Raw genomic sequence first — 12,716 nt, 5'->3', positions numbered from 1 at the left:
GTTTTCAGTCATAACTCTGTGCCCACATTTTGGCTATATTATTTTATAACAGCAGAAACGCTGCCCCATATGTTTTCAAAATATAACAATGATTTTATAGGCAGCGGCATTATAATAATCTTCCCAAAAACTTAATCAAACGTACTAGTCTAATTGGATAGTGAATAGTAGTAAATAGTAGTATCTGATTTTCATTCTATTGTGGATTAGAAACAAATTCCTCATTCTTTGAATTGTTTATTTTTTGGTTGTACGTCATGTTTTCAAGCCAACTCCTTACGACTCAGGTTTGGAGATATCATCATCAGTTATTTGTAACATCAAATTTAGGCATTGCATATCAGAAAGACAGGCAACTTGATCACATTTGGAAGAAACTGTTGTGATATCAGTGCTAACCCTTACAGTATCAGCAGATCTCACAGTATGGGGGATAGATTTTAAAATGGTAGTCGTCCATCTGTTTAGGCTATCCATATAAAAAAACCTTTTGAGCGATCTATAATATACTTTCAGAGAAAAATATAGTAAAAACTTCCAATCTCCACAAAGAAGGGGACTCCCTTCATCCTCCAGATGAAGCAACAGCCTAATTCAGCAATCTGAAGCTGCGATTCTGACATGCTACCTTGTTGTCTGCAGCTCTGTATTTTCCCTCTTGGCTTCTGCTTTCTTTCCTGTTCCTGGAAAAAACACTGAAAACTTTGTGGGATGGATAATCTTGCTTCCTGTCCAGCTTTACTGAGTTGAGGATTTGCTGTCAAAATGAAAAAAGGAGGAGGGTGGTAGAACAGTGGAGAAGTTATTACACGGGCCAGGTGTGAGACAGGGTAGAGATGAAAAGTATTTGAGTAACGTGGAATTAAGGAAGGCTTGGAGCAAATGCCTAGTATGAACATACCTAAAAACATCCAGTCAGTTTTTGGAATATTCAAGATCTCCTGTTTTGACTCTGGCAGCTGAAATCTGTTGTTGAATTTTTTCCCTCTGAATCCACATGACAACACTGCAACAAGTCTGAAAACATAGTAATTATTTTATACCCCACTATGACCTTTCCTGGAGGATGCTGAATCTCTATTACTTGATAATACTAAGTATAAAAGAAAACCTTTCCTTTTTATTTATTTATTTATTTATTTTAGTATGAATGAGCTGGAAGAAGAATTCAGGGAAAGCATCTTCCTCCATATGCTTTCTCTGAGGAACATTTTGTTAGATGGGCAGTGGTGCCCTTGTATGGTGGAGGTATACAAATGCCTCATTCCCTTCATGAAGGATTTAGCAAGTACGATGGACTATGTAACCCACTTGGAGACATGGATGCCTAAACCATCCTACTGAGCACTGGCTGGCTAATCTTTTCCTGTAGCGAGAAAACTTTGCATTACTTGGCCTTTGGAGAGGCATCCTATGTATCCTTGATAAAGTATTTAATATAAATTTAATAAGTTATGTTCAGTGTAGCAGCTCAAGAACAGCTAATTATGAAAAACATATTACTGTAGAACTAACAGGCATGCAATAAAAACATCTATTACATGAATTGTTAACCCATAAAAAATGTGTTTCTGGGACCGTTGGTATTTATTTAATGTACAATTACTGTCTAATTTAATCTAAATTAAATGCCTGGTTGAGACATGTAATTTAAAGTGTTACTGAGCTTCCTTCTCTGGTACTAAAAGCAAGAAATCAGCTGCTAATGCCTGGAGGCCAGGTCTTTACCATTTAAATTCAGGTGCCTTAGCACCAGCATTCCAAATTTCAGCCATTTGGAAAGTGTTTTTCATAAGAATGTACGTATCTGGCATTTCCCCTCACTCGGGGCTACATCCTGCCAACCGAGTCAAGCCTCTGACTTAATTCAAATGAAGTTTTGATTGAATAAAAGGTACTGAATTAAGATCTGAGAATAAAATATGTTTTATTATCATAGAAGACGAGCTTTGCAAAATGTTCTAGCTCCTGCCAGTGCTGGAAGGGTGAATTATCATTTGACTCCTGTATGGATGTATTTACTTAGGACACGTAGCCTGATGAGTCAGGAAGTTATGTAAAAACTGACCCAGTTAATTTTAGATGCTATTGTTGGAAGAATATCAATGAAAATTAATCAAATAGTCATGAAGGAACCACAGGGAAGGAGCAGAGAACACTGGTGGGTAGAATTTTGGCAGAGATCATCGCAACAGTTTTAATGAGAGGAAAACACATTCTCAAGTAAATTAGAGAGCAATGACATGATTAGATGGTAAATAATAGTTAAATACATGCTTGGAGGTCCAGGACGGAGACTGCGGAGCTTTTGTGTTTTGGGTGTATTCCTCTCTAGTCTGCTCTGAATAGCCAGAGGAGTTCACCAGAACTCTGCCTATAATTTAGGGTCGGATTATAACTCTTCTGACACTGCAACCAAAAGAGCTGTTGGGGCCCTGCTGCATCAGGAGCCTCGCTGAAGCTTTCACCATAAGTGCAGAGTCTTGCCAGCCTTTCGGCTGTTGACGTGTCCTGGTTCTTCCAACAGCACTGTGGTTGTGCTCTGCTCAGACTGCTGTCACCCGGAGGGGCTGTGCGAGAGACATCTGCTCTCCTTATGTGCAGGCAAGGAGACGGAAGGGATCTGTCTTCTTCTGAGGCAGGTTTAGTCCTCATTAAGTGGGCGTCTGCACACTCACTGGTGGACAAACGGAGCTGCATGTATGATTGTTTATGAAAATGAGGAGTGTTGAGTGGGAGTGGACCCCTCCCATATGGTCTCTTTCCCTGTTTACTGGGGAAAGGATGTGAAAAGGATAACATTCACTAGTTGTCTTCCTTCTCAAATGTTTCTCTCAAAATGTGAGGCTGCATGCATGAAATCTAACTTGTTAGCTTTACTTCATCTAGCTACAGCACACGCCAAAGTTGTGTGATGACTCCATTGAAGAGGACTGGCCTTGTCTGAGTGTGTTTTACCTGCTCATTACCATTTTCTGTTATAGTTGTCAGAGTAAACATGCTCCAAAGACAAAAATAGAAAACAGACATACATCCTGGTTCCCTTTTAGTAAATTTTAACATTTTTTCATGGTTTTCAGTAAGTCTAGGTACAGAATAACTGCTTCAGCCACTTTGGTTAAATGGGGCAGAAGTGTCACCAGTGTCATTCCTCACTTGGAATGGCAGACCTAGAGGGAGCGCATGGGGAGGTTGTCTGTTACAAAAGCAAAAGCAAAAACAAAAACAAAGCAGCAAAAAAATCCAACAAAAACAGGGCTCTTGCTGTTACACTGAGACATCAGACAGTCCACTCAAAGCTGACTTATTTAATTAAATGGTAATACAAGTGAACAGCACACTGTGTCCTTCAGTAACAGCCTGGCAGCTTGCTCATTAATATAATACAGTATTAATTTTCTTTCTCTGCCTTGCCACAATAGAACACATTCAAACATGAGGCTGAATGCTGTATTTCCTCCAGAAATAACACTGGAGGAGGGGTAAGGATATAATTAAATAATGTGTTATATTTTTGTTTTAAAAGTTTATGTTTTCACTTCAAAGGTCAGCAGATAGCAGCTTGTATGCTGTGTAGTTTTCTAATGGATAACAGTGCCTGATAATGCAGAAGTTCAAATTGTCCACAAGGAAGTAAAATTCATAATTTTCAATCTGCAGCAAAATAATTTAGTTGTGCTACTCTCAGTTTTTGGTTATTCATGCATTATTTGTATGCAATGTATTACTTACATGATCCATGCAGCTTGTAATCACATTTTTAATTTTGCCTGCTGCTACAATTAATGAAATCCAGGGCACAAGAGGAAAAGTGAACAGCAAATCTTTACAAATCTAGCTCTTGGAAAATTGTGTCACATTGGTAAATAGAAAGTCAGAAAGAACTAGTTTTTTCTCTCTATATATATATATATTTGTTATCTCTCAAATGCTATCATAATTTTGAGACGTTAGAAAATCTCTTTATAAAATGATATTTTTGGCTTTTTGTTTTTCTGTATATAATACACAACTGCATGGTTCCAAGAGGATCTTGTGGCATTTTGTCAGGTAGCAGCTTACAATGATTTCAGTCAATCTGCTGTTCATTTTTTTGTGATAAAAAGTACAGTTGTTTATCCACAGTATTTTCAGCAAAAAGCAAACCAGGTGGCACGTAGGGTTTTCAGACATACTTAGTAGAGTTTTAGTGTTGTTTCTTGTATCAATCAGGGGATTATCACTGTCTTTACTACAATCATAGCAAGCCAATATTAAATGCTTTAAATTGTAGAAAATATATTTGAAAATAATTCTTGGCAGAAAAACATGCTTACAGTTTTCTGGTGCACTGTATGATCATTATCTTAAAGAAATATACTATTTCTCTGAAGTAAAATTTCATGGAGCACATTTACAATAACATTTGAAAAAAATCTATGTATGATCTTTTTCTCACTTATTGACTAATTGAATGGTTAGAAATACTATTTATTTTTTAATAATATGTGACATCTGTACTCATTCTCATAGACATAAATAACTGTGGATACTCCTAGAGCTCTGTCAAGCCTTAGGTAACGGATGTCTGTTGTTCAGTTAGGGACTCATGCTGTTAAATGGCTCAAAGACAGTTACACCAGCATATTTCAACCTCAAAGAAGGAATAGACATTGCAGGCTGAACTGATGTTTTAAGATGGCTTTCCCTCTTATAACTGTACATTTTATGCTTCGTTGTTTTTTTCTTTTAAAAAAATGCCAGTAATCTATAATTCTCATGCATCAATACAAAAGCATAGTTTTACGATATGGTTAACCCAAACTGAAACAGTCTCTTAAAGCCAGCATCACAGCTAACCCCTGTGTCAGCTGGCACAGTGGAAAGGTCAAGAACTGCTGCTGCTGATTTCTAGAAATTCATTTGAATTGGAAGATCCAGGATTCATAATGTTTATCTGACTCCTTTGTCGCCTTGCAGTTGATCAGTGGGGCATCAAATATGTGCTTGATCTTCTTACATCGGGGAGATGACTGATTCTTTTCATGGTGCTTGTTACTATTTTCTTCTTGTTTGCCTTAATTATTTGGCATGAACTATAGTCCATCTTAAAACCATTACTTGACTGGGATTCCTTTCTTTCCATTTTGTTACTTCTGCGCTCCAGGGGATTTCCTTGAGGAAGTTAATATCTTTTCTAGGTTGCTACAGTGACACAGGATCCAAGTTTTTTGTTAAGAATTTCCATAACTCATTCAGTTTCAGGCAACATTGTTGGCGAAAGTTATTTCTTCCTTTCCCAGCAAGTTACCTTTACTGTCTCGGGAAAATTACATTGAAGAAAAAATATCATCATATTGGTTTCATTTGGCAATACTTTATTTTGTTACTTTTATCTCTGATGGGAAAGATGCTTTCTGTATGGCTCATTGCATGGATCCCAATTCAACCAGTAATTATTACTATTACAATGATACTAAAAAAGCAAGCAGACAAACTAACATTGCAATGTCTACAAGATTTATCACATATGGTTGCCTAACAGAAGAGAAAGGCATTGAGGCAACCTGCATTTTTTTTTTTGGCCACTTGTAGTCCAAGTGATTATTATGTTGTGGTTGGACTCATACAACATATTCAAAATGTGTAGAAAAATTAAAGAAGACCTTTCCCTTCTTCATAGAAGCTCTTGTGGAGGGTAATGGTGTCGTAAATGCACTGTTGAGTTTCATCACAGAGCCTAGAGTTGTAGTGTTTGTGGATGTGAAGAGTCTGTGCCTGTTAATTCTTCATTTCCTTACATGCGTATGTAAGACTCACTTTATACTGCTGGAACTCTCTACTTATGAATCTGAAGATCATGTGTATAACAAGCAGACAAAAGTAAATCCTGTAGGTAAAGAAAGTAGAAATTGGCTAAAGATCAAAGGTTATCCTCATTCCACTCCTTCCTTCACTTTTATTATCCTGTCTAAATTCAGCCTTTTGTAGAGATTTTTATTTTATTTTGTTTTTCGTGAGGAAAGGTTGAGTTTAAATGAGAGTTAAGATTTTACTTGTTTTTCAACTCAGTATGTAATTTGAACCACAGTGTAGTAACTTTGCTAGAATACAAATTGCAGTTCTCATAGGGTATAGAAGATTGGGGAGGGGTTTAAGGAAACAGTATTTCAACTCAAGTTTTCTGTGATCTTCTACAGATTACATGTCAAGTACATCTCCTTTTCCTTTTCCTTTTTGCTTCCTTTTTCATTTCCTTTCCTTTTTTCTTCTTCTATTTCCCTTTCTCTCTTTCTCTCTTTTGTTTTTCTCTCTTTTTTCTTTTTGACAGAAAATCAAAATTAGTATCACTAAATTCTCCATATTAAAACTAGTTGTGTATGTGCTAAACAACATCCTAAGATGTACACAGAACTAATTGTATGCTTTCTTGTTTGCCAGATCAAGTCTTAAACCTGTACTGGAAAATTTCTTCAGATAACATGCTTATAATTTCTGTATTTATTTTTATCCTTTTGGTGAACTTTTCCACCAGAATGCATAAAGAAGTGTTGCTTTTCCTACCTTTATAGAGACTTCAGAAAGTGTTTTCTAAATGTTTTATTTAGGACTATGAAATGTACTGAAGTTAGTAAGGATGACCAATAGTAGAGGAACTGAAACAGATAAGTAGAGAAATTAAGAATAATATGTGATGAGTATGTAACTTCAGTAGTTTCAAAGCTATTCTTATCATTGCTTACTTAAAGGAGATTAATCAAAAGAGCAGCTGTCCTGGAAAACTGCCACAAAATTTAAAATGTCTCTTTTCCCCAAAATAGTATTTTTCATGAAATTTGTCTTTTCATTTAAAATGCAATAAATTAATCTTACTCGAATCACAGTCAAATCTTTATAGTAGTATTTACATAATTGTAGATCACTACAGAAAACATATCATAGTTTTTGATTATGATACATAATTGCTTAGAACATTATGTGTCAGGAGTAAGCAGTATTTGTAGAGGTACCTATGACATTTTGGAGAATTTCAAGTTATTCCAAAGCCTTGAATAAAAGAATGATCCAATTGCTATTACTGCTTTCAGAAGTACTTTAAAATGGAGATAAGATGTGACATGTGCCTGCTATTTTTCTATCCATGGCTGTACATTAAACTCAAAGTCCAAATGCAAAGGTAGATGCGATGTCTAAACAAAAATTTCATCTCATTTGAAATCACAATTACTTTAATTGTAGTATTATAGTCTAACTATAAATGTTTTTTTTATCATATCAATGCCATGAGTGATCATCTCCAAATAGCATGGGTGTGTTACACTGATGTGCAAATGTGGAGAATCGAAGGTGATATTTGTTAATGATGTTATGAGGAGAGAGACAACCTCATGTTTCAGCTAGCATCCAACTACTGAGGATCAGCATGAGGTATATTATCTCACATCTGCCTCATTCAAAATTCCATATACCTAACTGCAAAGCATCTGGTGTGGGCTGCAATCAGAAACAGAATACTGAAATAAATATATCCCATATTCCATGTACTCTTACTCAGCAGATGTGAAATATGCCAGTAATGTCTGTTCTGCTTTAATTATTTGCGCTACTGTATTTGAATACTAGGTTTTGGTCACCTAACCAAGCAATTGCTGAAGCTAGCGGACGGCCGTGTCGTGCTGGCACTGGAGGGAGGACATGACCTTACTGCCATCTGTGATGCATCTGAAGCCTGTATAAATGCCCTTTTAGGAAATGAGGTAAAACATAAATCACAGTTGAAGAGAATGATCCAAGTTTGCTGAAAATACTATCTTCGATTTTCTTTTAGCAGCAATAGAGCAGACCTATTTTGATTGGGTTTAAAAGGCATGCAGTTTGAATCTTTCAGAGTAGATCTCAGATGAGCCAAAGCTTGCTTTGCTTTAAATAAATATCTCTAAATAATACAACTATATAAATTGTTTAGTGTTTGTCTAAATTTTTCTCAGTTCCAGGTAAGATTCTACCCTTCAAAATTGCATTTGGTGTTCCTGTGCTGAATACTGAGCTTGACATCACTGGTAGCCACTGGTATCATTTATCAGGGGCAGATCTGCCAGCCAATTGTGGGAAAATACTGGCTATTACAATGTACGTCGTAATCTTAAGAATTGAATATTGCAAAGGAAGTTGTTGGGTTTTTTTTGTAATATTTTGAGACTTCATTAGCAGGTAGAAGAACAAATTTCAAAGGCTCCTGACACATAAAAATATTAATAAAAATGTGACCAAGATTTCAAAAAAATATTATTTTAAAGCTAAAGATGAAGATTCAGTTTGGTCCGTATGCAGTTTAAATGGAGTGTCTAAGATTTATCAAACACTTTATATATTATGAAAAAACTTTAAGAATGGACTGTCAAGCTAAGGGGATATGAATATGTAAACACTCATTTATGAAAATATGTTCTGTTGTCCACTGGAGAATATCTTTTCTTCTGTAAATATGATAAGAGAAGTAAGTTTGCATAATTTACAGACAAAACCGTTTAAGAAAGAAAAGTTTTTACCAGAAACTGTGAATTTTGTGATATCTCGTTATAAAGTTCACTCTATTACCATTTTTCCTCAGGGAAACTGGTAATGGTTAAATAATTTATCCAATCAAATGTATTAGTGCTAAATTTCAAGTTGGCCTGCTAAATTCCTTGTACTTCAAGTCTTCATACTGATGAGAATGTGAACTAATGTTTCTTCTGATGAAAACTGGATAGAAGACTTTTCCAACTGTTTATTTTAAGCTTTTATTATTATGACCCATCAAAAAAGATATTTCTATGCTCACTATTTCTTACATTATACATAGAGTGAATACAATGATAGCTTTCTCAAAAGTGTCCTCAGAAATGTACAGAAGTAGACGTGTTCACAAAAAAAAATTAAGGTTTCATCTGGGTTTTGTCTTCTGTTACATTTGACAAGTTCCAAAATAAGTGTTTTCCATTTTTTTGTGATATATAATGTTTAAGTGGATGTTCTGCTCAGTGGTGTCTTTTTATTTAGCTGCTGAAAGGATTGCAAAACCTAGATTGAGGCATTTGACAATCTTAGAGAACACAGCTTTGCTTTCCCTACAAATGCTCTTCCAGGGCACTCTCTTTTCCTATTCCCTGTTGACTTTCCTTGTAATAATATAAGGTGACATAATATCAATGGCTTTTCATAGGTTTTTTTCCCTGAAATTTGCACCTTTATGAGACTAATGTTAATGACACAATGCTATTGATATGATGTATCTTCCTTTGTTTGGATATGTGTGTTCCTCTATCCAGTTATGACCATTTGGTGGTGCTACCCATTTATGAAAAATGCTTTGTTTTGTTTCACACCCAGCTACCATTTCTGCTTTCATGGGCCAGACATAATCTGACATATAAATATTATGAGGAAAAAAAAAAAAAAAGGGATAAGTGTACTGGAATCGAAACTTTCTTCCATTTTTTTCTTAGAGTAACCCGGGCCTGGGAAATTAGATACGTTATGAATCTATCTGTTTGCAAAATACTGCAAAGCAAATATCAAGTCAGACAAAAATGTAATAACAGATTGAAGAAAAACACAGCCACAATACCATTAATAATTCACTTATAAAATAGCATGATCCTTAATAACTTGAAACATCTCATGCAATAAGCATTATTCTCATGTGCTGTTACTCACAGATGTGTCCTCAGGGAAATGCATTTAATGATCTGTTGCAGCAGAATTTCAAAGAGAAAATATGCTGTGGCTGCTAAGACAAAAATACTCCAGAGTGGATGCCATTACTAACACTACCATAAGAAATTGATGCTTACTTAAAAGAATAAGTAAAGGTGTTGCCGAGGAGCAGACACTAATGAGGAAGTCTGATACTGAGTTAGCAGTTAGAAGTCAGCACGTCCGTTGACATCTATAGATTTATGGAAATCTATACCACATGGCCCATAGCATACACATTGCTTGATTTCAGCATATTTTTCATGAACTTGCACAGCAAACTCCAAGTGTTTTCAAGCCAAGGGCAAAAAAAAAAAAAAAAAGCTTTTCTTCAAATAAACAATTATTGTAATTTGAGGATACATTCTTTGCTGAATACAACTCTTCACAGGTGATTAATAGGATAATTATAACTTATTATCTGCCCTTCACTTTTACAAATAATGGTATGTAGCATAATCCTAGTTTAAAAACTTTGGCACAATGAACATCAGTTTCTAAATATTACAAGTGTAATTGAGCTTGAATTAAAAAGGTTGGGAAAGGCTATTGTAAGGTACTCTGCAGTTTGTCAGATGTATTTATTCATATGCTGAGGATTAGAATTCATAAACATTTTTCAGGGTTTTTGAAAACTTCTTTGCTTTTGTTGGTTTTGGCCAGGACTTGTCAGTACAGAAATTCACTGCTTCATATGTTCTATTACCAGCAGAATAATGCTGCAGAATAACACACACACACACACATATAAAAAAAAAATTAAAAAAAAATAAGAAAATGTAAAACTAACAGCAGCAACTTCCAGCTTTCATGAAGAAGTGGTTTGATTTGTAAAGGTAAAAATTAAACTTTCAAATAAGGAATGCTTATTTTCTTAATTTGTCCATAAATACCAAGAAGGTAAATATTTTGACATTCAAAATAGGCTTATTTTTCTCTTATGTACATGTAACGTGTAGGACAGTAATATTTTTTGCAAGATAACTTTCTACTCATCTCTTAAATGCAAGATACTAAAAAAGAATGCACTATCGTGTTAATCTTTTTTAAATTTGAACATGGTGGAGAAAATTCTTGCACACTATTTTTTATTTCAAAGACTAACAAAAAAAAAAAACTATTAAAAGGTCTCTTCTTCTTGGAAGAGCTCAGAATTTAAATGAGCTATCAGCCCCATATGTGTGTGGTGAGGACTTCTGAACTTCTTTTGAATTGCAATTTCAAAATTCAACAGAAAGATAAATGAGATTATAATTGTCTATTTTATAAGAAAGACCTGAAGATCTAAGGAGACATTACTTCAAGAAAAATCTCTTTGACCATTTTCAGAGCTAGTTAGGAGCTCTGTGGGTTATCTTTTGGGAAAGAAATCTTCCCAAGAGGTGAGATGAGATTAAGCAGCTGGATCCCCTCAAAATCCAAAATGAAAACATGGAAATCTTTCTGGAAGGTAAAAGACAGGATAAACATAAGTTGCTTTAAAATGTCCCTGAGAATATGTGACATGATTTTAGAATGCGTGCATTAAATGAGCATCTTTCAAAACAAAGGCAACATGGAATTCTGACAATTAGAAAAGAGACATTGCTTATAAGGCCTTACATTTATGAGATGCGGTCTTTCTGCTTAAAATTCAGTTCTCTCATTTATTAGGATAATCTTTAAACAATTCTGCAGCTTTTCATGGATAGGTTATATAATTTCAAAGACTTATCCTAAATATATTTGTGAATATTATTTCAGCTAAGAAATCGATGAAATGCTAATATTTGTATTTTATCACAAGAAGTGTGTGAAAATGGTGTTCACTGTTCAGATATTCCCCCAGATCTATCCCTTTTGGTGCCAAGTGGTAAGGCTATTCCTTATCTGCAAACACAGGTTCTGGTTTCTTTCCTTGACATCACTTCTGAGGAGGCATTACTTCCATTTAAAAAGCTCTCAGGGATAAGCAATTCTTGAACTTGGTGTCCTGAAACCTGCAGATTATTTCCAGAATTACTATATTAAAGTTGGGAGTTCTTCAGCAACCAGAGGGAGTGAGGATGTATTGATCCAAGTAAAAAACTCTTTGGGTCAAAAACAAAGGATTTAGTTCTTGCTTTGTCTCATCTCACGTGAAAAACTCGGGTGGGATATTTCTGTGGAACACAGAGGTCAGTCTAATATTGTGGTCCTTCTGATCTATCTAAAGGTTTTGTCTTTTAGCTCTGCATGGTACAGCAGTTTTTCCGTGGTCTATAACAAGTGATAATTGATCACAGATGGGGTCATGTTCTCCTCTGCATAGAGGAAATGGAAAAGTGCAGTCCAGAGTGTGCTCTGCCCAGCAGGACCCTGCAACAAAGGCACACAGAGGATGCATGTCTACTCTCATTGACTGTGGCGGCCAAGGCAGAATTTGGCCCCAAGTGCAAAAACATTTTTGAGTGACTAAATTTAACATCTTCTAGTAAATATTCTTCTGGCTTGAATTTCAGTCTGAAGTGGAATTTGACAAAACATTGTGATTGGTTGGCTCCCAAGCATGCTTAAAATCTTATACCAGACAATTTTCTTGCATAGTGCGAAGTATGTGCTTCTTTCTTGCAATCTGTTGAGTTGGCATTTAGGAGAGGATGGTAATTTAAGTGGAAAATTGTACTCTGGAGCTTTCCTGCCAATGATGAAAAGTTGGCATTTTCTCCTTTGTGGAATTCAGAGTGAATCTGGGGCTGCTTGCCAGCTAGGCAAAAAACTCTGCCAAGAGGGCCTGGACTGTGTTAGAAAGGGGGTCATTTGCCAGAACAGGTAAGCATTTCTCTCTTTGAAAAGGAAATATTCATGTAAGTGAATATGGCCTGAGAACAGTTTTAAATTGCACAGTAAACTTGGTCATGATCTTACATCCTTGATGTTAATCTGATTCTAATACTAGAAAATAATTAGCACTGAGGCTGAGCCACCTGTCAACTGCTGCTTGCACAAGCACGAAGCCCAGGAATTGGCTCACAAATAGA

The 12,716-nt window shown here is 35.6% G+C and overlaps 1 protein-coding gene across 2 annotated transcripts in view; it reads left to right on the top strand.

Moving 5' to 3' along the window:
• HDAC9 (histone deacetylase 9) overlaps positions 1 to 12,716 on the top strand; it is a 448,017-nt gene that overhangs the window by 414,035 nt on the left and 21,266 nt on the right. For both annotated transcript variants that reach the window (XM_065751783.1, XM_065751782.1), the window contains one exon: positions 7,603 to 7,736. In XM_065751783.1, coding sequence (XP_065607855.1) covers positions 7,603 to 7,736 — 134 coding nt within the window. The remainder of the gene's footprint in view (positions 1 to 7,602; positions 7,737 to 12,716) is intronic.

This window comes from Cyrtonyx montezumae, unplaced genomic scaffold (genome assembly GCF_038088225.1).
Source record: "Cyrtonyx montezumae isolate F1298 unplaced genomic scaffold, pur_monq_1.0 scaffold_8, whole genome shotgun sequence".
NCBI lineage: Eukaryota > Metazoa > Chordata > Aves > Galliformes > Odontophoridae > Cyrtonyx > Cyrtonyx montezumae.
This window is presented reverse-complemented; position numbering and strand designations above follow the sequence as displayed.